Here is a 25,308-nt window from a genome sequence, read left to right as displayed (position 1 = left end):
CTGGGGGGGGGGGGGCACTGCTCGCTCGCTCGGAGAGTTTGGCGCCCCTCCCCCCACATGACCAGGCGGGACCGTGGCGACTTGGGGGGCTGTGATCTGGCCACCCAAGTGTCCCCTCTCTGCAGGAGTGCTCCATCGGTAGAATGGGTGCCCTGGTCCTCCCTTTAGATCCGGCATGGAGCAGGCCACTCGCGTGGCCCATCTCGGCTAGGACCTGACTAGGGAGTGCTCCTGCTATCCATGCGGATGGGTTGGGTATGAATGCTCGGGCGATGCTATTAGGCAATTAGAGGCTATTTAATAAAATGCTATTTAATGCTATGCTATTAGGCTAATTACATGCTAGTTAATAAAATGCTAGTTGATGCTATGCTATTAGGCAATCATATGCTATTTAATTAAATGCTATGTTAATAGGCAATTATATGCTATTTAAAAAAATGCGATTTAATGCTACGCTAGTAGGCTATTATATGCTAGTTAATAAAATGCTATTTGATGCTATGCTATTAGGCAATTATTTGCTATACTATTAGGCTATTATATGCTATTTAATAAAATGCTATTTGATGCTATGCTATTAGGCAATTATTTGCTACGCTATTAGGCTACTATATGCTATTTAATAAAATACCATTAAATGCTATGCTATTAGGCAATTATACGCTATCTACAGCTATTATATGCTATTTAATTAAATGCTATGCTATTAGGCAATTATATGCTATTTAATAAGATACTATTTAATGATATGCTATTAGGATATTATACGCTAGTTAATAAAATGCGATTTGATGCTATGCGATTAGGCAATTAGTTGCTATGCTATTAGGCTATTATAAGCTAGTTAATAAAATGCTATTTAATGCTATGCTATTAGGCTATTATAAGCTAGTTAATATAAGGCTATTTGATATAAAATGCTATTTGATGCTATGCTATGAGGCAATTATTTGCTATGCTATGAGGCTATTATATGCTATTTAAAGGCTCTTATAGGCTAGGTAAAGGCTCTTATCTGCTATTAGCTGCCACTATATGCTATTCAGATCCCACCATATGCGATACCTACAACTTAGCAGCAATGCGCTCTTTCTCCAACTGGAGTTTCTGATGGCTTGAGTCCTATATTGTATTTAAGCATGATCCCAGAAGGAGGGCTTACTAATATTAGGGCCTGTCTCGGGTGCCAATCCATGTATGCCTGTACTGACTGTCTTTATTCTTTAGTACTCATTATAGCCATGCCTGCTCAACGTAAGCCTCGATCAAAACCAGCACTGCAGAAAAGCCCACAGCTAAGAGTCAAAAGAAAGACTAGGACCACACGCATCACAACAACAGCATTGGCTTCGACGGCGGCTTCTGCGGCCTCAACAGCGGCTTCTGCGGCCTCAACAGCGGCACCGGCTTCTGCGCGTTTACGGCCGCACAGCCTCAACAATAACTGGCCGACTTAATGGCTTCGTTCCAGAGGCAGATAGAGCAACACGGGGTTCAAACAATGCACCAACTCCTAGAAGGGCACTCGACGTTTGTCCCATGTGAGCCACCACAAGCTGCTCCAACACCGACACACCATGATGTTACACTAGCATGAAGTATAAGGGAGGCACTGGTTCGGTGGAACTCGTCTATCTTTCTCCTGAATGCATAGAGGGTGTTTTTCCCTTATGACAGACTCCGGAGTGGTATTCCACTTTACTCCCACTCTCTGGGTCAAGAGGAACTTCCTACCGTTCGTGTGGAACCTGTCCCCTTTCGATGATGGAGAGTGCCCTCTCGTTCTCTCTACGTTGGAGAAGGTGAACAGCCTGTCTTCATCTACTAAGTCTATTCCCTTCAGTACCTTGAATGTTTCCATCATGTCCCCTATCACTCTCCTCTGTTTGAGAAAGAAGAGGACGATTTTCGGTAGTCTTTCACAGTACGGCACCTCCTCCTATCACTTAACCATCTTTGTCGCATTTCTGGACCCCTTTTGAGTAGTACCGTGTCATTTCATGCATGGCGCCCAGTGCTGGACACACCATGCCTATAGTACTGATTCCTTTGAGATCTAGCATTCTGTTTGCCCCCCCCTTTTTCGTCGCCGCTATCATGCAGAACGCCCAAGTCTCTTTCCTGGAGGGTCTCTCTAAGTACGGCCCCGAACATCCTGTGCTTACTGACATCCATTACCTTACACTGGCACGTGATAAGCAGGAAAAGATCAGATGGCTTATCCATTCTGCCCATCCATGCCATACAGTTTCTTTTATTCCCTGTAAAACTCTAGGTACTTGTACCACGCTTCCTTTAATTCATACAGTTGTTATCTTTACCAATTCCACTGGGAGGCCGTTCCACGAATTTCACACCCTTCGGCCTTCCGGCCCCAGTCTGCTCCTCTGTGAGAAGCCTCATCAAGTCCACCTAGTTTGCCCCTCGTTACATAGGAACTATTATATACGGCACTCCATGATGTGTCCCCTGTATTTCAATAACCGGATGGCGAGGGAGACCCATCATGACCATCTAGGCTGCCCATCTGCTGTAACCATTATCTATTTATCCTGAGACCGAGAGATTCAACTCATGCAGGAGAGTCCCAGTTACAAAGAAAGACCCCTTTCCTTATCCACCAATTCTAGAGGTTATGGGAGACACACAAAGATATCTGCTTTCATATCCCAGCTTGTGAGCGAGAGATTCATCTCATGCTGAAGAGTAAAGAAAGACCCCTTTCCTTAGCCACCAACTTCTTCTATGAGAGGTTATGGGATAATCACTATATCCTCTACAAGTGGCCTTAGGAACGGATCGCTTCTCTGGATCATTCCCGGGTAAGAGCACCCATGAGTTGGCCGCCAGGAGCAGCTCTTCATCTTACCCAACTCTCTTCATCAGCTACCCTTGGGACCAACTTGCATTCACAGGCATCAGGAACATAAGAACGTTAGGAGTCCCCTACTCTGCAAGGACCATCAACATCTGGGAGGTAAGAACGAACTCTCAATTTTACTAAGGTTATGAAGGGTGTTATGGTGCGGATGAATGGCGACTGGAACTCTCAATTTTACTAAGGTTATGAAAGGTGTTATGGTGCGGATGAATGGCGACTGGAATCGGGCGCCACAAAGATCTTACACAGATTTTATTGATCTTGTAAATCCGGGTCTACATTCGGGTTATGGATGATGGAGGGTGACTAGAATTGGCCTTTAACCTTTGGGTTATGGATGTTACAAGGCAGGGTTTACATCATGAATGGTTTTACAAGGCAGGGTTTACATCATGAATGGTTAGAGGTTGAATTACCTTCATAATTAGAAGTACCTTCATAATTAGGTTACATCACGAGTGGCACTACCTTACATTTGTTACATCGTTTACTTTATAGTTTAGCTGCAGGACCTTCATAATTAAGTGACATTACCTCAACTGCGTTTTACCCTAGCTTGGTAGCAAAAGTTACAATTAGAAAATCATGGATATACATTCGGTTTAAGGCTGTTATCAGGGTTCGGGATGGATATTCAAGGCCCTTCATACTTATGTTTTATATTACTGGATTTCACTTTTGACTTACAGCACCTCAAGAGAGGCTGAATGAGCTTCATAATTCATTACCTCAAGAGCGGTCCAAGGCTTCCCTGATTGTTTGCGAAATTATGTCTTCACTGGTCTCACATTCCGGGATTAGGGGGTTGACGGTATACTTAGGGTCAGAGGGTTGACGGGATACTTAGGGTCACATTTACTGGGTATGGGTTTAACTTTGGTTCCGTGGGCGCTAGAGACCACGAACGGGTACACTTTGTCAAGAAATAAAATGTAGACAAATTATTATCCTCAGCCAGCCAGCAGGCTTCCCCACACTAACTTATTGGGGTCTCACATTATACCCCGGTGAGTAGGAAAGGTGCGAGATAACTCGCATTAAATCAACAAGTTAAAAGGTGCGAGTTCCTACCCAGCCGTGGAATAGATAACTCACATTAAATCAACAAGTTAAATGTAGACACATTATGGAGTATGAAAAGGTTCGAGTTCTTACACAGCCGTGGAATAGATAACTCGCATTAAATCAACAAGTTAAATGTAGACAAATCATTATCCTCAGCCAGCCAGCAGGCTTCAGCAGGCTTCCCCACACTACCTTATGGTGGTCTCATATTCTACCCCGGTGAGTATGAAAAGGTGCGAGTTCTTACACAGCCGTGGAATAGATAACTGTCTCATACCCCGGTGAGTATGAAAAGGTGCGAGTTCTTACACAGCCGTGGAATAGATAACTGTCTCATATTATACCCCGGTGAGTATGAAAAGGTGCGAGTTCTTTCACAGCCGTGGAATAGATAACTGTCTCATATTATACCCCTGTGAGTATGAAAAGGTGCGAGTTCTTACACAGCCGTGGAGAGAACTCGCTAGATACACTGCTCGGTTTGGATATATTAACCAGTTCTATCCATATTGGCATAGGTTACCGTGCGGGGCCGCAGCCATGACACTTGGGGGGAACCCGCGATAAGCGAGGTTTCGCTATCACGGGTAGTGGCAGGTAAGCACAGCATATGGGTAGAAGGCTGACATCTTTACAGTGGTTAAGACATGGGGCACGTCGCCTTGCTTGGACGGCAGGGGGCCAGGCCATGATCTTCACAACAACGTACAGCTGATGAGGGGACACCTCCTTGAACGGGAAGGGTCCGGTGAGATGGGGAAGCTTGTACGGCGCCCCACATTGTGCGGGATAGAGAGCCAGATGCTGTGCGCCTGACCATCAGTTCCTTATATGTTGCCCGGTGATGTACATCGTGTGTTATGCCATTTTCTGAAGTGCGGTTACAGTGTACAGTTCATCACCGTTCATGCTTGATTATGATGTTCAGTTGATAAGTTTGATGTAATTGTGCTGTTATGGCTGCGGCCAAATAAATTCCACTTGAGTTGACAAGCGCCTGAGTGTCATCATTGTGCAACGCTAGACCATGAAGGGTATGAGCAACAGTGCTGAGTGCACAATTTGAGAACAAGCTCCGATCCCATATAGGGAGGAGCGAGGCCAAATCGGCCGAAGCCGGAGCGAATAGATAGGTGGGGGGGGGAAGGGAGGAGGATAGGAAAGCGCCAATCAGCGAGGGATGGGAGGGGGGAGGGTTAGGAGAAGAAGGGGAAGCGGAAGGGAGGTCGCCCCTTTTCCCGACGGCGGTCCAGGGAGATCGACGTGACTTCCCTCCCGCCCACCCTTCACTACTGTCGCAGCCAGTCTGGCAGGTAAGCACAGCATATGGGTAGAAGGCTGACATCTTTACAGTGGTTAAGACATGGGGCACGTCGCCTTGCTTGGACGGCAGGGGGCCAGGCCATGATCTTCACAACAACGTACAGCTGATGAGGGGACACCTCCTTGAACGGGAAGGGTCCGGTGAGATGGGGAAGCTTGTACGGCGCCCCACATTGTGCGGGATAGAGAGCCAGATGCTGTGCGCCTGACCATCAGTTCCTTATATGTTGCCCGGTGATGTACATCGTGTGTTATGCCATTTTCTGAAGTGCGGTTACAGTGTACAGTTCATCACCGTTCATGCTTGATTATGATGTTCAGTTGATAAGTTTGATGTAATTGTGCTGTTATGGCTGCGGCCAAATAAATTCCACTTGAGTTGACAAGCGCCTGAGTGTCATCATTGTGCAACGCTAGACCATGAAGGGTATGAGCAACAGTGCTGAGTGCACGATTTGTTACACAGTACTGGCAAAAGGGCTGATCCCTGAGGCACACCAGAGATCCTCTGTCAGGCCAGCGGCAGTAAGCAAGAAGACTATAGTTACCCTGAGCATGGCGTCGACAAACGTGTATGCCGAGGAATCCCCTGATGAAGGTTTAAGAACTAGAACGTCAAAGAGGACAGTATGTTAGCTGTATCCTGGCGTCGGGAGTGAAAGTCAGACAGCGCTGGAGTTCTAAGGGTTAGATATGTGCAATTTTGCACATTGTGATCTATAATACAGAATGACACGGTGACAAAATTCATCACCATTCCCGTCCCCGCGGATAACTGCGGGAAACCATCTTCATGTCATTTTTTAAGGAAAGAGGGAAGAATCAGAGTATGAATGGCCACAACCACTGAGCCGCAAGCTTTGCTTTGAATAATGCTGGTGTAGAAGGACAGAGGATGAAATAGACACTAGAAAATGATATGGGTTTATTTCCCGCGGTTATCCGCAGGGACGGGAACGGTGATGAATTTTGTCACCGTGTCATTCTCTATTCTATAACAGTTGCAAATGCACTTTGTTGTGATTGTTCTATGGAATATTTCATATTTAATTAATTTAAAAGAAATGGTTTGTAAATAAAATTTAGAAATAAGAAGGTCGGGGAGGAGGAACAAACGATTAAAGGATTCAGATTGGTGAAGTGGGTTCTGAAAGAGCTGTGTGCTATAAGAGGCCCCATGATCCCCTTCCCAAGTTGAATTTCTGATGTTCCCCTCCTGGTTAGTTTTAGGGCTCCTTTTACTAAGCTGCGTTAGGGCATTAACGCGCGGAATAGCGGGCGCTAAAATGCCCCGCGCGCTGGACGCTAACGCCAGCATCGAGCTGGCGTTAATTCTAGCCTTGTAGCGTGGGTTTAGCGTGCGCTAAAATGCCGCGTGCGCTAAAAACGTTATCGCAGCTTAGTAAAAGGAGCCCTCAGTTTTGAAAGAAGTTTTAGTGAGTACATGTGAAAGACCCACCTGGTGCTTGGGATGTTAAGAAGATGCTTTTTGATCACTGAATTTTGAAACCATCCTGGGGTAGAAGATAGAAGACAAAGAGGTTTTTTGCCTGATAATTGATTTTACTCATTTTGAAGAAGTGAAGTGATAAAACACTAACCGGATTCTCTCTCTTTTTTTTGATTGCTGGAGTGAATGACATGCAAATAACTGGCCCTATTGTTTAACTTGCGAGTGCAACTTTGCGCGCCACGCACAAAACTGTTCAGGCTTTTATAGAATTTGGAAGTTTGCGTCTCTATTAAAAATGCTTAGTAGTCCCTTTACCAAGGTGCGGTAGCCGTTTTAGCGCGCGCTAACACGTCCATAGCATATAATGGACGCAGTAGCGTTTAGCACGCACACCTTAGTAAAAGGACCCCTTAGTAAATAGGGTCCTGATTTTGAGCTGAATCATCCTTTGTGATAACATCTGACAGCTATAACCTTCAGTGCTTTTAATATCTCATTATTACTTACTCAGCAATTTAAAAAAATGCTTACAAGAACATTTTTTTTTGATGATGCAATATAAAGTAAAAATGGATTTAACGCGGTTTACTTGTAGGATGTGCATGCTCATTTCCAAACAAATATTTTAGATTGTTTGGGCAATTTTTAGTGTACTCAAATTTTATGCACGGTAGCACTTTTTTAAATCTCCCAAACCAACTGTACCCAAATTAATATACAGGTACAATCATTGTTTTTATTTTACTAGTCTTGTAGCCAGTTACATTAACGGGTGCTAGAATATATGTGTGTGTGTGTCTGTCTTTATTTCTCTCTCTCTCTCTCTCCTTAGCCTGTTTCTGTATTTCTGTCTTTCTTTCTTTCTTTTTCCTCGGCTGTCCACCACCATCCCTTGCCTGCTCCCCACGCAGCCATAGGGAAACAGTGATTTAATTCCCAAAAAGTCACCAAAAGATATCCACCTAAATTTCTGCACACTCCTCCATCTACTAAAACAAAATGGGACCACAATCCATTCATCTTGAGTCAGTTTCAAAATTAGAATGCTGCCTGCACTGAACTGTGAGCAAAAAAAAAAAAAAAAATTAATGAATCAGGCAATGTGACATGAGCAGCAAAATATGTTTTTGCTGAGTGAGTTATTCACTATTAATGGCAAAATTCACTGCAGATCTTTGCACAACAACAAAAATAAATTCCAAAAGACAATGGTGGAAAAAGTGTTCAATAGTAACTGATTTTGGTAATAAATTCTAAGATAGTTTCTTATCAAACTTTCTGTAGCCCTGATAACCAGAAGCTTACTTTTCATCCAAGCTATGCTTTTGGCCTTTGTACAGTTTCAAGACTGCCACTGCCACCCCCCTTTTCCGCGGTCCCAACTACGAACCTGGTGATTCCAGCAGCATGTGCAGCAGTCTTCACACGCTGCTTCGGGTCCTTCTACTGCCCTGATTTACTCTGGCACGTCCCTGATGACATCATCATAGACGCGGCAGAGCAAATCAGGGCAGTAGAAGGGCCCGAAGCAGCGTGTGAAGACTGCTGCACACTCTGCTGGAATCACCAGGTTCGTAGTCGGGCCCGCGGGAAGGGAAGGGGGCAGCGGCAAAGGACTCATGTCCCGGGCGGTGGGGTCAGCGCAAGAGCCGGGGCGGAAAGTTGCTGGGCTCCTTGGTGGGGGCACTGACCACCCGCGATCCCTCTCCTCTGAGACCCCCCTCCCTCCGCTGGAGGAGCAAAACGAGCTGATGATCCAAAATGGGGAGACCGGAGGAGCGGAGCGGGCTTGTGGAGGCGATCGGCGGCTGTCTGCGGTCCTGGCTTGTGGAGTCCATCCTGGTGACGTATTAAGCGCGCATGCGCACTCTCGCCGGCACATCCTGACAGATCAGATCTCAGGGAACACGCGGCGAGAGTGCGCATGCACGGCTAGCATTTTATTATGATAGATACTTTTAGGTATCCAAACGAAATGAATGTATGCAATTTAGCGCTCCTTTTACAAAGCCACGCTAAATTGCCCTGCGCGCTAGCCGCTACCGCCTCCTTTTGAGCAGGCGGTAGATTTTTGGCTAGCGCGCGCGCTAATCCAAACGCTAGCGCACCTTTGTAAAAGGAGCCCTTAGTTTATCCATCTACAAATTATAATACTTATTCAATGATGCTGTGAACTCAGGGAGTAGCATAATGTTATATGACCGAAAACATCCGGTATTCAGTACTTATTTTCATCAAGTTTCAAGTTTATTAAAAAAAATTTATACCGCTCAATGAAACTTCTAAGTGGTGTACAAATAAGTACTAACGAGGAACCAAAAATACAGACTTACATAAATAGATCTCAGAAAGCACAAATCCAAATGCTATTTTTAAAATTCAATCGTACATGCGGAATCTTGGGAAAATTTACCTTTGTGTGAGACCATGTTTAAAAAAAATACTTACCAATCAATAAGCTTGAGTCTCAAGAGATGAAGACAAATCACTGGCTAACCTCAACTAAGACATCTGTACGATACTAGCTTTCAATCTAGAATGTAACCATTTGGGAACTGCATATGTGATCGCATTGTTAAGCATTACGCATGACATGAATATTTATGCCACACAAAATGCCTTCTGTTTTGGTACTCTCCTCTATGTGGAATATAAGGGAAACAAAAAAATGAGACAAACAGAGGGTGCCAAACATATTTAACAAGCCAGCCAGGAGAAGAAAGCCCCATCACTTTCTGCTTCTACAGCCCAGTCATTTAAAACAAACAAGAGATGGATGGAAATGTACGCAAAGGTGACATTTAGTCATTGCATTAAAATGGTCAAAAAGATGTTGAAGGACTGAAGCCAAGCAAGCACATCACCGCTAACTGACAGCAACCAAAAAGAAGGAAAAGTTGAACTTCTAGTCACATTTAATGCTCAAGATGCAGTTCTAAGACAGTAGGTCATGACCTTTCAGTAAAATGGAGTAATGACTCATCCATCATCCTTAATATGTTCAAGCAGGGTTCAAATTATCAACCATCTGGTTGTTAACAATGCCATCACATTCTTGAAGATTTTTAGTCTACTCGATGAACCTAAATTCAAATGTTGCACAGATGATACTTCCAGATATAATTATCTAACTGCATTATGACGTCTGACTCCTAGAGGTTACCCCAATGATCAACTATTAATTAGGATAGGTATTTATCTGAATGACCTTTGAGAAACTCATTGCACATAACTGCTTTCTGCACATAGCATTTTGGAAAATCCTGTGCATATTAGAAATATAGAAACATGATGGCAGATAAAGGCCAAATGGCTCATCCAGTCTGCCCATCCTCAGTAACTATTATCTCTTCCTCTCTCTAAGAGATCCCACGTGACTATCCCAAGCTTTCTTAAAATCAGACACAGTCTGTCTCCACCATCTCTACCGGGAGACTGTTCCATGCATCTACTTCCTTTTCTGTAAAAAAAATATTTCCTTAGATTACTCCGAGGCTATCAACTCTTAACTTGATCCTATGCCCACTTATTCCAGAGCCTCCTTTCAAATGAAAGAGACTCAACTCATGCACATTACTACACGTAGGCATTTAAACGTCTCTATCATATCTCCCCTCTCCCGCATTTCCTCCATAGCATGCAGATTGATATCTTTAAGTCTGTCCCCATACGCCTTAAGACGAAGACCACACAATTTTAGTAGTCTTCTTCTGGACTGACTCCATCCTTTTTATATCTTTTTGAAGGTGCAGCCTCCAGAATTGTACACAATATTCTAAATGAGGTCTCACCAGAGTCTTATACAGGGGCATCAATAACTCCTTTTTCCTACTGGCCATACCTCTCTCTACGCACCCTAGCATCCTTCTAGGTTTCACCGTCACATTTTCAACCTGCTTGGCTACCTTAATAAAGAAGAATACTTAGGGTTCGATACTTGACCTCCCCCCCTTAGATACAAATCACTGAGCTCTTAAGTTAGGCTGCTAAATATATGCCTTATTTATAGCCAAACTTAGGAGCTTTTCGGCTGAAAACTCATCTTAATTTAGGAGTTTTAAAAATTTAGGCCTGCCATTCATTTGACTAGATTTATGAAACTAGTTCTTAAAATCAGTACTAAGCTAATAACATTTTCCCTTCCTTAAATCTGTCCCAATTATCACTCTATATTATTATCCTAAATTTAGGAGTTTAGTGAAATTTTCTGTATAAATTTAGGAAATCAACTCTTAGGGCTCCTTTTACGAAGCCGCATTAGCGGCTTTAGCGCGTGTGACTTTTAATCACACGCTAACCTCCGTGCTGGCCAAAAAACTACTGCCTGCTCAAGAGGAGGTGGTAGGGGTTAGCGCAGCCGGCAGTTTAGTGCATGCTATTAAGTGCGAAAAACTGCTAGCGTTGCTTTGTAAAAGGAGCCCTTAATTTTTTTAAATTTCAAAGTTAGGCGCACAGGTAGCCAAGGGCAAGGGGCTTTAGGCAATGACTTTGGAAGGTAAAGATGAAAAGTAACAAGAAAATGATCAGTCCAGGGCAAAGCTAGAGTAGAGAAGCCAGCTAGTTCTGCTCCGTTGCCCATGCTCTTTTGTTTCTGCACATGTTTTCTTCATGGTATCTAATTGGTGGGGAGTGTTGGGTTTCTCCTCCTCCCCTCTCTTTTGTTCTTTAGTTTCTGTATTACTGGTACAGTATATGCTGTTGCTGATTGTATTGTACTTTCAACTGATGCTTCTGTTTGCATATATCTTTATTGTGTCCCGTTTGTTTCTCTGGTTGACTCTAATAAAAATGATATTTTTTTTAAAAAACCCAAAAGATTCATGGGGCAAGCAGAAAAGGACAGACCTAAATCTTGAGAGTAGTCAACAATATGAGTAGGAACCAGCACATTTTGTATAAGTGCCAAGTTGGAAATAACAGAAAGGAATCTTTTGTCCTGGGGTCAAGAGGGAATTATTAATATGAAAATTCAGATCCTCAGATGAGAATAGGGATATCACATCTCGTAATCAAAAATCAAAGGGGGGTGGGGGGAGGAGAGGATAATAAAGGAAAAGAACATGCACAGGTACGGGTAATCTGTCCAGCAAAAGCTCAATATAGGGACACAAAGTTGTAGAAAGCAGTAGGGTCTAAGGAATTAGTGAGCAGCAGAGCTACAGAAAGTACAGAAAACAGTTATAATGGTAAAAGTAAAATATAGAAAAGAGTTATAATGATAAATACCAAGAAAATATGGTGTACATTTTCCCCAAGGCATCAGTTTGGTATGCCAGAGGTGCATAAACATAGAAATCCGAGGCAGCAGTATGTACTAGGAGGTAAGAGGCTGACATGCACATACGGGAAGAGGGACCTTGACATGATGGTGTCTGAGGATCTGAAGGTGAAAAAATATTGCAATAAGGCAGTGGCTGTAGCCAGAAGGATGTTGGGCCGTATAGAGAGAAGCATAACCAGCAGAAGAAAGGAGGCGTTGATGCTCCTATTCAGTTGGCTCTACATGATCAAGATGGACCATGTAAGTATCAGTCTTATAGTTAACCAGAAAATGACATTAGCTCCTGAATTCTATAAACTGTGCTAAAAATTGCACACACAAATTTGGGCATGCTCCCAATTTGCATGCACAACTTAACTGAATAATGAGTCAACTAGCGCCAATAATTGGGTTCTATCAATTACTGGTGCTAATTGGAATCAATTAAAAGTTACATTTACATGTAGCTTCAAAAAGAGGGTGTGGACATGGGAGGATCATGGGCAGATCGTTAACATTCTTGTAATTTTTTTATGCTGTTAAAGAATAGGAGAAAGTAGCATCTAATTTAGGTGCCAGGATTTACACCAGGTTTAGGAAAAAGGAGGTATTGATGCCTCTGTATAAGACTCCGGTGAAACCTCATTTAGAATATTGTATACAATTCTGGAGGCCGCACCTTCAAAAAGATATCAAAAGGATGGGTTCGGTCCAGAAGAAGGCTACTAAAATGGTGTGTGGTCTTCGTCATAAGGCGTATGGGGACAGACTTAAAGATCTCAATCTATATACTTTGGAGGAAAGGCGGGAGAGGGGAGATATGATAGAATCATTTAAATGGTTCATAGACAACGGCACGAAAGACAAAGGTGCGCCCAGACAATTGAGCACAGTGCGGAAGCGTGCGCCGCTTAAAATGACTGTTTTTAGGGCTCCGACGGGGGGTTTTGTTGGGGAACCCCCCCACACTTTACTTAATAGACATCGCGCCGGCGTTATGGGGGGTTTGTGGGGTTGTAACCCTCCATATTTTACTGTAAACTTAACTTTTTCCCTAAAAACAGGGAAAAAGTTAAGTTTTCAGTAAAATGTGGGGGGTTAGAACCCCCCACACCCCCCACAACGCCCCCACAATGCGGCGCGATGTCTATTAAGTAAAGTGGGGGGGTTCCCCCCCACGCCCCTCCGTCGGAGCCCTAAAAACAGTAATTATGAGTGGTGCGCGCCTCCACGCTGCACTCAATTGTCTGGGCGCGCCTTTGTCCCGCCGCGCTTCTGACCTGACGCCATTTAAATACCTACGTAATGTAAATGTGTATGAGTCGAGTCTCTTTCATTTGAAATGAAACTCTGCAATGAGAGAGCATAGGATGAAGTTAAGAGGTGATAGGTTCTGGAGTAATCTGAGGAAATACGTTTTTACAGAAAGGGTGGTAGATGCATGGAATAGTCTCCCAGAAGAGGTGGTGGAGACAGGCTGTGTCTGAATTCAAAAGGGCCTGAGTAGGCATGCGGGATCTCTCGGAGAGACAAAGAGATGATGGTTGCTGCGGATGGGCAGACTAGATGGGCCATTTGGCCTTTATCTGCCATCATGTTTCTATGTTTTTATGTTTCTAAATCAGGTTTGTGCAAAGTTTGTCCTCAAGGGCCACAATCCAGTTGGGTTTTCAGGATTTCCCCAATGAATTTGCCTGAGATCTATTTGCGTGTACTGCTTCCATTGTATGCAAATAGATTGCGTGCATATTCATTTGGGAAATCCTGAAAACCTGACCTGGTGGGGGGCCGAGGTTGGACACCCCAAGTGTAAATAGTCGCACCTAACGTTAGGCATGGTTCCCAGTGCCAAGTGTTACTCTATAAATGGCACCTAAGTCAGAGTGCCATTCGTAGAATAATGCTTAGTGTATTTTATTTATTTTATGTATTTATCAAAGTTATCTAAGCAGTTTACAATCAGGTACTCAAGCATTTCCCTATCTAGTCCAGTGGGCTCACAATCTATCTAACGTACCTGGGGCAATGGAGGATTGAGAGACTTGCCCAGGGTCACAAAGAGAAGCGTGAGATTTGAACCCACAGCCTCAGGTTGCTCTAACTACTGCACCATTCCTTCCTTAGTTGGCACTGGTAATAAAATTCAGTACTAGATGTTTGGGGGCTACCATCAAGATGCGATATTATACCACTAATCTATGTGATTTTAGCATAAATCTATTTTATGCAATGAGACCTTACTAATAATAGGGATTTACAATGCAATAACATGTCTTAATGGTAGCCCATGTTGATGCTAGAATGCTGGAATTAACATATGTATTACCTATTAGTGTGCACTTGTGCTAACCTTTAGGATATGATAATTCCTGCATTAAACAACTAACAAGCTTTAGCAAATACTGGTGAAGGTGGTATAGAAAGGTGATCTGCTGAGTTTGTTCGATAAATGAGTGGATAACTGACCTTTAGCACCATCAATGAGCTAGCTTCTATAATCAGTCAATTATCAGCAGAAAGTTAAAAAAAAGGGGAACAATATAATTCCCATAAAAAGAAATCCAGAAAGGAAGCCCAATTGTTCCCTTGTTTAAAAGCAGTCTGAAAACCCATCTTTTTGATATAGCCTTCAATCCTTACACCTACTCCTCTGCCTTCCAACCTAGCCAGATGATTAACCATTCCCCTTAACTATATCCATGGCATCCTATTTGTCTTTGGGAAGCAGAGCTGAGATTGTGATGTCATAATGCCTCCTTCTACCAATAAGAGACAACCTCATCAGTGATGTCATAATGGCTTGATTGTCCTGTACTCCCCTCTGCCCTCCAACCCAACCCGCTGATTAACCGTTCCCTTAACTGTATCTATGGCATCCAGTTTGTCTGTCTTGGCTGTTTAGATTGTAAGCTCTTTCGAGCAGGGACTGTTTTCTTCTTCTTTGTGACTCTGAGCAGCGCTGCGTGCGTCTGGTAGCGCTATAGAAATAATTACTAGTAGTAATTGTACAGAAATGATATCAATTCAGGAAAGCAAATTGCACTACCAAACGATGGCTAGGGGTTTTTGTACAATATAATGAATTCATTAATATTTAATCCAATATTTTGTATAATTATTCAACTCATCGTTTCCCATATATTAAGGATTTTGCATTTTAAATCATTTGACAGTTCAATGTGCAAAAGGTATTTCTGCTAAACAAGGTAATTATGAATATATTGCAGCCAGTACGTTCGAGTTAAGGCAAATGCATGTATAACAAGAGGAAAAGGCAAAAACAGAAACATATTTGAAATATAGAGCACATAGCACTGAAATTTTGAAATACTATGCAGTTAAGGTCCTTAGGTATGATAATTTACAGAGATCATTTCCATGCCAGCACACAGCACTGTTAACATACTCACCTCTAACAAGAAGCTCTGCCTCATCTGCCACACTGTCTGCCGTGGTCTGTACCCTGCAGCCATATCTCCCAGCATGCATCAGAAGGATGTTCCTGATCATTAAATCTGCAGAGGATGCTTGCTGAAAGAGGGATGAAGTGGCAGTTTAAAATATTGCAGATTTACCTGGTCAAGGTAACGCAAGGAAACACTTGGCATGCTGTACCAGTTTCCACGTGTTAAGACAACATAATTAGAACACAGTGTTTTAAACAAATTCATGGCAATTATCATATCCTTCCCATCTATAAAAGGTATATCCTGCGCAGGAAAACTTGGAACATCCCTCCTCTTTAGAACCACAGAACTCTGGAACAACCTCTCATCCCCGCTCAGAAATTCTAGCTCCTTCCAATCCTTCCGCAAACACTTGAAAACTTGGCTCTTTTCAAAAATCTAACCACCTCCCGTTCTCTAGTACCCTGTCCCTCTGTATCTTCTCAGTCCCTCTCCTATATCCCTTCTTTTGTAGTTCCTTTCCTCTCAACCTCTGTAAACCGTGCCGAGCTCTGCGCTTGCGGAGATGGTGCGGTATACAAACCTAAGGTTTAGTTTAGTTTAGAAAAAGGTAGAATTCCATGTTTACCCCACCCTTCCCTTTTACAAAGCCATGTTAGCGGCTGCCACATGAGAAACGCTTTGACGCCCATTAAATCCCTATGAGCATCGGAGCAATTACCGTAGCAGTAGCCGCCGCCGTGGCTTTGTAAAAGGAGCCCATAAAGATTAAACAAGTGAAAAGATAAGATGCATTTTTCGTACTGATTATATGATTGTAATTATTGGTAATAAGAAAACTTGGCTAAAGGGGTAAAAGTCTAATTTAATTTAGAGACCTTCTATAATAAATCTGGACCAAAAGCTCTTTATTTCATTCAGGGAAGGCACTTTCAGAAATGGGCCATCCTGTTCATAACACTCCCTCCACACACCAACCCCCCTTTTACTAAACTGCGATAGCGGTTATTAGCGCAGGGCGCCACGCAGAATGCTCATAGGAACTCTATGAGCTTCAGAAGCTGCGCAGAGCATTCAGCGCAGCTCCCTGCGCTATTAACCGCTATCACAGTTTAGTAAAAGGGGGGAGGGGCAAAAGAAGTCCATCTCACAGCAATTTATGAACAGGAAATACATCCAGATTTCCTGTTCAAAATTATACCCCCCTTTTACAAAACTGCGAAAGCAGTGTTTAGCGCAGGCCGGCGCGCTGACACTCATAGAGTTCCTATGAAAGTTGGAAGCAGTACTGAGCATTCAGCACACCAAACTGCACTAAAAACGCTTCTTTCCACGGTTTTGTAAAAGATGATAGGGGGAGGGGGGTATGTGAGGAGGACATCCTTACGCCGGAGATGTCCTTCTTGATCAACCACAAGAACATAAGAACAGTCTTGATGTGTTGTGCAATATGCTTGATCCTTAGAAAAAGGACATCTTAATGGATCTACCATGTTATCATGACCTATCATGCGATCATGAAAGAGAGGATAGAGGACTGCAGAAATAAAGGCCTTCTGGCATCTGGTGGTGTTGATGGTGCATCTAGGTTTGCATCAACTTTCTCCTGTATGCTTGCAGAACTGTATTGTGCCATATGTACTCGCTGCATAGTAGGTCATGATAGCATGGTAGATCCATTAAGATGTCCTTTTTCTCAGGATCCAGCATATCGCACAGCTTATCAAGGCTGTTCTTATGTTCTTGTGGTTGTTCAAGGATGTCTTTGGAGTAAGGATGTCCTCCTCACATAATTTTGAACAGGAAATCTGGATGTATTTCCTGTTCAGAAATTGCTGTGAGATGGAATTCTTTTGGTGGTGGTGGAGGGGGGAGTGTTATGAACAGGATGGCTCAATTCTGATTTACAACAATTTAAAGTTGCTATGATAAAAGATAATATGTTGATATACAAAAATTGGAACAAGTGGAAAATTATCAATATTTGAATCTCCGTCTGTTGAATTTTCATCAAACTCCAGGGATATTACCTATAGATCTCTTTAAATGATATTTGACTGAAAATCTAAAAAATTCTTCTAATGCTATTCCTACATTATTTACCTACTAAGAAAACTTCTCAAGGAGAAGGTGAGAAGGAAAACAGAGGAGAAGTATAGATTGATGTAATAATATATCTGCTATTTTGGAACAAAATAGCTGATGTGATGAGAGAACAGTTTTGTTGATATCATTTGTATTTGAGCAGGACATGAACATGGTACTAAAACTTTACTTTAAAAATTCTCATCTCCCGTTTGAGGGGGGGTCAAAAAAATCTGGGTTTATCCTGACGTTGCAAAGAGTACACAGGAACGGAGGAAAATGTTTCTTTCACTAAGGCAAGAAACTATTAAAACGTAAATGCCTGGTCCGGTATGCGGGATCCAAATACACCTTTTATTCACCAGAACAATTGAAGGATTTTTTGGATTTAAAGAAAATGATCAAAGACTAATTTTGGGGATTAGAAGTTAGCGAAGTGGATCACACCAGGGCTTTTTCCTTTAGTTTGGATAATTATTAAACTCCTATAATTTTTTTGTTCACTACCCCTAATTTGAGGTTTAAGGAAGGGTAAAAATCTATAGTTTCTTGTGAAATTTAGTTTCTTCTAAGAATGTTTTGTCCCTGAATTTCATGTTACAAGAATTTTGTCTTATGAATATTTTTTGAAATGGTAATAAAAATTAAAAAACAGCAAACTATGGACTTTTCCTCCAGGAATTTGTCCAAACCTTTTTTTTTTAAACCAGTTACATTAACTGCTTTTACCACATCCTCTGGCAACGCGTTCCAGAGCTTAACTATTCTCTGAGTGAAAAAATATTTCCTCCTATTGGTTTTAAAAGTATTACCCTGTAACTTCATCGAGTGTCTCCTAGTCTTTGTAAATCTTGATGCAGTAAAAAAAAAAAAAAATCGATTCACTTGTAACTGCTTTCCAACCTGGATAACCTATACATGGTTATTATACACTGGTACCTCGGTTTGCGAGTAACCCGGTTTGCGAGTGTTTTGCAAGACGAGCAAAACACTCAGCAAACTTTTGACTCGCAAACCGAGCACTGCCCCGATCAACGAGCATTTACAGTCCAGGAAGCGCCGCTTCGGGGGATTCCTCTTCTGTCTTCCGGCCAGCCTTCTACATCGGGTGCCTTTCGCAGGTTGGAGGACCTCTGTCTGGGCCTGCGTGGCCGGGTGCTGTCCCGCCTGTGTGTTGCGTGTGACGCGCACAGCATCAATCATCGGCGTTGTGCGTGTCATGCGCGGCATTCAGGTGGGGCGGTGCTCGGCTGTGTGGGCTCGGGTGGGGGCTCTCCAGCATGTGAGGGGCATCCGACGTGGAAGGCTGGCAGGCGGATGGAGGAGGCATCCCTTTGAAGGCATTGCGAAGTTCTCCGGCAGCTGGCATCCCCCCCGAAGCGACATTGTGGGGTTCTCCGGCGACTGGCATCCCCCTCCGAAGCGGCACTATGGGGTTCTCCGGCAGCTGGCATCCCCCCCCCCAAAGCGGCACTGTGGGGTTCTTCTTCAGATGAATTAAACAAATACCATAAATTGATTGTAACCTACCCTCTCTAACTGCATTCCATATGTATTTTTCATACAGTTCTTCACTGTCAGTTTAATTTCCATCCTATAAGTTCACATAGAATTTTTATTTTTTCAACCATCTTTATTTTCTCTTCTTTATCAATTTCCAGGTACTTTAGTTAGATTGTGAGCCTTCGGGACAGTAAGGGAATTTTTTAAGTACCTTCTTACTTCTCATTTATAATCTTAATGTATATTTTCTTCAAACCGCTTAGAACCTAACGGATGTAGCGGTATATAAGAAATAAATTACATTACATTACATTACATTACATGACCGATGGAGGAGACGGCGCTGCAGCACCTGGCACCCGACAGGTATAGACCCCGGGTTCTAGAACGAATCATCTGAGTTTCCATTATCCCCAATGGGGAACTTTGTTTTGATAAATGAGCATTTTGGATTACGAGCATGCTCCCGGAACGGATTATGCTCGTAATCCAAGGTACCACTGTACTCTTAACCACTGGCCATTCAAACATATCAAATTTCTTTATTTCTCATTCTGTAAGTGCAGCCACATTCTGCCTTGTAACTAAGAGCAACCTATCCTATTACACGCATCAGCAGGGAGCAGACCCTGGCAGCCTTGCTGTTTTAATTAACTGCAGCGCTGAGAAAATGTTTGGGCATCCCTTAGGATGGTCTGCATTTTAGCACAATTTTCATTCAAAATATTATTTGATTGTGATCTAAACTCTGATAGGAGAAAAAAATATAACCCATTAAAAATAATTCAGACAAAACAAAGAGTATACCCCCCCCCCCGCCCTTTTACTAAGCCGCAATAAAGGTTTCTACCACAGTCCGGAGCACTAAATATTCCGACGCTGCTCTGACTCTCATAGAATTCCTTTGAGTTTCGGAGCAGCGTCGGAGCATTTAGTGCCCCGGGCCATGGTAGAAACCTCTATTGCGGCTTAGTCAAAGAGGGTCATAGGGGTCCTTTGACTAAAGCGCACTTGCCAATTTAGTGCACGCATTAGTGTTTAGTGCACGCTAAATCGGCTTGCGCGCCTCAGTAAAAGAGGAGGATAGCTTGCTTGTGCGAGAAAGTATGCTGTGAGTCTTTAATTCAGTAACTGATGGAACCTTGTTTAACTGCAAGAGTTTCAACTACACATTTCACGGTGACACCAAAGTCCACCTATACAAAAAGTACACAGACATCATAAATGAACAATACATAGAAATCCTCTGCTCAACGTGTGTAGAACGTTATCCATATTATGAAGTGATTACGCTGCTCTGTTGAGTGCTGATATCCCCTGATCAACGTGAAGCACAAAAGCTGAAACCTAACATTTGAATTTAACCATTTCTTTTAGCTCATTCTTGTAAAGCTTTTCTCTGTACTTGAACTTAAAAGAGCACCAGAAACAGTTTCTATTACTGCAGAGCACACACAGAGCCCTCTGCAACAGGTAGCAGCAGCTCATTAGTCATCACAATGATACAATGACTGGACCCTTTCACTTAATATTTTCTTCTTGGTGCTTTTTATTTTTTAACCTGTCCCTTTAGATTTGATTCCGTCTTGTCTGAAAATTCAGTCACAGCTCATTAAAAAGGCAATTCTATAAGGGGAGATCATTGTAATGGGGGCACGCCTCGGTGGCAGTGTCAATATCGTTGCATTTATTCTATAAAAGGTATGGAGGTGGGTGCACCCTTTACAGAATAGCTGCATATAGAGGGGCATTTTTGAAAGGATGTCCAAGACAGAAAATGAATCTCCAGTGATGGATATCCCCCCAAATTGCCTGATAATGGAAATAGAGTGTTCATGCGTTCCAAAATTGTCACAGACGTCCATAATTTGGACACTCCCAACAAAGACATGGACATCTTGAGATAGGCAGTCTCACTATCTAAAATAACCTTTCATCCTCTGTACATAGTAAGGACGGCCAAGTATGGTAGTGGAAGTGAACATCTACTGGATGGATGTGTGGGCTATGATGAGCTGGGATGTCCAGTTTCTTGTGCACGTGGAACAATGTCCTCTAGAGCAGTGGTCCCCAACCCTATCCTGGAGGACCACCAGGCCAATCGAGTTTTCAGGCTAGCTCCAATGAATATGCATGAGAGTGATTTGCATATAATGGAGGTGACAGGCATACAAATCTGCTCCATGCATATTCATTAGGGTTATCCTGAAAACCCAATTGGCCTGGTGGTCCTCCAGGACAGGGTTGGGGACCACTGCTCTAGAGACCATATGAATGTCGACTAAGAGGAAGCTTAATTTCAGTGATGAGGAGGGCAAACGCCTGCTAGTGCTCTGCTTAATCCATTGGAGGTAGATTCAACGCTTTTCCCTGAAAAGCTCATTTCAACAGGACAGGACAGGAGGATAATATGATATCAGAACTGGCTAGCTACGTATCTGCTCAAGGTAGAGATAAAAGGCCTCAGTGAAGACATTTAGGGGCAAATTCTGTAAAGGATGCCTAAAGTTAGGTGTCCAAAATATGGATGTCCAGCAATTTACGTATCCAAATAAATTAGTTAATAAGCAATAATAGAAAATTAGACGTCCAAAGGCTGTACATAATTCACAAAATAGGCACCTACAATTTCATGGACACCCATCAGAAAAAGCTGCGCCTAACGGGCATGGCTTTGATATAGACATCCTAATGCGTCTACATTCTCGCCTAAAATGTACGCGTTGCAAAAGCAGGTCTATTTTTGAGCGTTAGTTGGCGCAACTTAGGTGGACGTGACTTAGGTGTTACTTAGGCGTCTACATAAAGGTGAACGGGGCTTCTATTTTGGGGGTACAGAGGACTCCAGTTTGATATTAAGGTCAAAAGATGTTTAATAATGCATTACTTAAACAAAGCACATGAAAAAAAACTATATTGCATACTGAACTTTCTATTTTTTTGAAGTAAAGAGGACTTATCTTTGATAATAATGGAAAATGAAGTTTAATAATGCATTACTCAAGCAAAGCACCTAATATATATATATTTTTTTGCATATTAAACCTCATTTCCAAAGGGTTAAGAAAATAGAGAAACCCTACTCACAATGGCTGTGGTTCAGAGCAAGTGAACATGTCTGATGTACAATCTTGACATCATTGTGACACCATCAATATGCACCTAGATGGTAGAATGTCATTAAAAAAAATAATAGGAACCCCTGTCTAAAAGGAAGTGCCTGTGGCTCAGTGGTTAAAGGCACTTTTTCCTTCTGACCCCAATGAAAATAATGCATTTCCAAAAATTTAGTCATATTAGTAGAAAAAAATCAAATCTAGTGCCCTCTCATCATTATTTATCTCACCCCCTAACTAGTGGCATATAAAAAGTAAAGGCAAAATACATTTAACGGCTTTAATCGAAGTAACTGCGAACAACTGAACATATCACTTTCCCACATAGTCACCATGCAAGACGACGCATTTGTTGTATCGTTCAACTAGCTTCTGTATTCCTGCAGAGAAGAAGTTTTATGGCTGCTTCCGAAGCCAGGTGAGCATCGTTTCTGTTACTTCATCATGCTTTGTCTTTTGCTCTCCAGGTTGCAGCGATGCACCCATGTCTCAGCGCCTGTGACAATTCTCTCCAAAATACACAGATCTTCTTCATACCATCTAAGGAACTGGGCCGCAACCTCCACATGCTGTTGCTTGTGCAGATCGGTAAGCTGTTTGGGAGCCCACTGTGCGCAGACTTTCCTGTGCCCCAAGTCATCATGCATGATGGCAGATGCAGATCCATAGCTGAAATCCAAATTTGCAGCAAATATAGGAAGATTAAGATGGTGAGACCAAATTCCAAATGTTTCCTATTGATGACTTCTCTGGTGGCAGCATTTGGAGTACTATATAAATATCATTTCAGTATTTTTATTTTTTTTTTTTTTAACTTTCAGGTATTTAAATGAATATATCATACGTATCTCCCCCCCCCTCCTTTCAGTCTAGTATATACATATTCAGATCTTCAAGTTTCTTCTCATATGTCTTCTGGCATAGACCCCATGCCATTTTTGTCACTTTCTTCTGAACTGCCTTAAAGTCCTTTTATATCCTTAGAAAGATATGTCCTCCAAAACTAAGCACAATACCCCAAGTGGGGTCTCGCTTGTGAGCTTAAGCACCACTTGGCATGATTCTATAAGTGGCACTTAGAGGTTGATTAACAACCGTATAGAATGGCGCCTATGATGTAGGCACACTTAAGCACTGTTTATAGAATCTGGCCAGAATATCTTATATGCCCAGAATGTAATCTTTTTTTTTTTTAATTTAAACAATTTTATTGAATTTTATATCCGAACAAAACCAAACCAAAACAAGTCCGAAAATTCTTCGAAAAAACACAATTTCAGCTCCTAGTACAATCTCTAATCCTAAGTATCCTAGACTATTGCAACATCCTCTACCTCCCCTGCCCTACAATAATGATTAAACAACTACAGACAATTCAGAATACAGCTCTGAGACTCGTCTATTCATTGAAAAAACATGATAACATTACTGAGGCATTCATCAATTCTCATTGGCTTCCAATCCAGGAAAGAATACAATTTAAATTCTACTGTATACTATTTAAAACTATAAATGGAGACAGCCCAACCTACCTAAACGACCGCCTCATCCAAACCACCTCTACCAGGCATAGAAAAACACACACCCCATTCACTTACCCCTCAATCAAAGAAGTAAAACGGAAAAAACTATACAACGGACTACTGGCCACTCAGGCAGCGAAGATAGACAACCAAGTCTCCAACCTATTGACAACAACCCCAGACTACAAGATGTTCAGAAAGGAAATAAAAACTATACTCTTCAAGAAATCCCTTAATAAAGCTTAATACCATGATAAAGCCTAACCCCCCTCTTATCATCCCCTCCCTAACCCCAGATCCTACTTTTCTCTCTCTTGGAAACCTTCTCTGATCTAACGTTGTAACCCTTCTTCCATAACTCTTTTTGTAATCCGCTTTGAACCAAAAGGTAATGGCAGAATAGAAATCTGTAATGTAATGTAATGTAATATAATGTAATTATGGGGTTCATAATCGAAAGAGAAAAACGTCCAAAAACCGGCCTTAACGTCCACGTGCTGATAATAAAAACGGATTTTGGACATATTTCTAAATGACCTAGGCCTTCAGGGTGCCGCTCAACGTCCAAAACTAAACGGGGCATTTCAGGAGGCGTGTTGAGGGCGGGAGTTGGGTGGGACATGGGCCAGCTTAGACTTAGTCATACAGCATGTATAACCGAAAGTTTAACAACAGAGCCTAGAAGGAACTTGGACGTTGTGACTTAGACCATGTAAAACATGGTCTAAGTCACAAAAAGCCCCCTAAACTCACCAGATAAGCACTTCAAACACATAACACAGAACCCCCACACACTACCCCAGTGATCACCAACCCCCCACCACCCCATAAAAATTATATTCACAACTTTAAATTTCAGTCTCCAGACCATCATCACCTGGCCGCCTGGCATAGGAAAGCCTAGTCGTCCAGCCCAGTGGCAGCTTAAGTCATCTTGGGGGTGAGTTAGGGACCCATGCCCATCAGCCCCTGTAATCACTGCATTGATACTGAAACATGTGCACTCCCTTATACAGCCCAAAAACCCTTTTGTACTGGCATATAAGTGGCTCCTGCAGCCATGAGGGCTATTGGGGGTGGTAGATAAGTGGGTCTAGGGGATTCTGGAAGTGGTTTGGGGGGCTCACCGTCACCTATAAGGGAGCTGTAGTGAGAAGAAGCCATGGCACCCTTTTTGTGAAGTTCACAGCAGTGCCCAGTAAGGTACCCCACTATTTAGGTGCCATGTCTGGGTGTTCAGTCCATCACTTTGCAGACCCCCTCCCATGCCCAACAGGACTTGTTCTAGGCGTTTTGGACTTGGACGGAAATGTGGTATAAAGATGGACGATTTAGCGGCTTGGACGATCAGATCGGCAGGACATATAATTAGATGATTTTCAAAAGTAAAAAAAAGTTTAACCTCTCTTTCGAAAATGTGTCTTAGGCTCTTTTTAACTTTGGACGACTTGCGAGATGGAAGTAAACGGACTTAGACGTCCCTTTCGATTATGCCCCTCTCTGTCTATATATATATATATATATATATATACACACAGTATATATATCTACACAATGTTTTAAAAACAGAACTTAAATTAGCCTTGGAATTTTACAAACAACACCATACTGCATCTATACATTCATATTAACATATAATAAAACATTAAAAAAAACCTTATAGCTTTCCAAATATATATCTTATGGTAC

General features: G+C 42.4%; 1 protein-coding gene across 1 annotated transcript in view; it reads right to left on the bottom strand.

Moving 5' to 3' along the window:
- The window catches only part of CNTN5 (contactin 5), a 1,460,727-nt gene that overhangs the window by 117,118 nt on the left and 1,318,301 nt on the right, over nt 1–25,308 (bottom strand). Inside the window, 1 exon segment of the mRNA XM_033947995.1 lies at nt 15,396–15,516. Coding sequence (XP_033803886.1) covers nt 15,396–15,516 — 121 coding nt within the window.

Source organism: Geotrypetes seraphini, chromosome 6 (assembly GCF_902459505.1).
Source record: "Geotrypetes seraphini chromosome 6, aGeoSer1.1, whole genome shotgun sequence".
NCBI classification, from domain to species: domain Eukaryota; kingdom Metazoa; phylum Chordata; class Amphibia; order Gymnophiona; family Dermophiidae; genus Geotrypetes; species Geotrypetes seraphini.
This window is presented reverse-complemented; position numbering and strand designations above follow the sequence as displayed.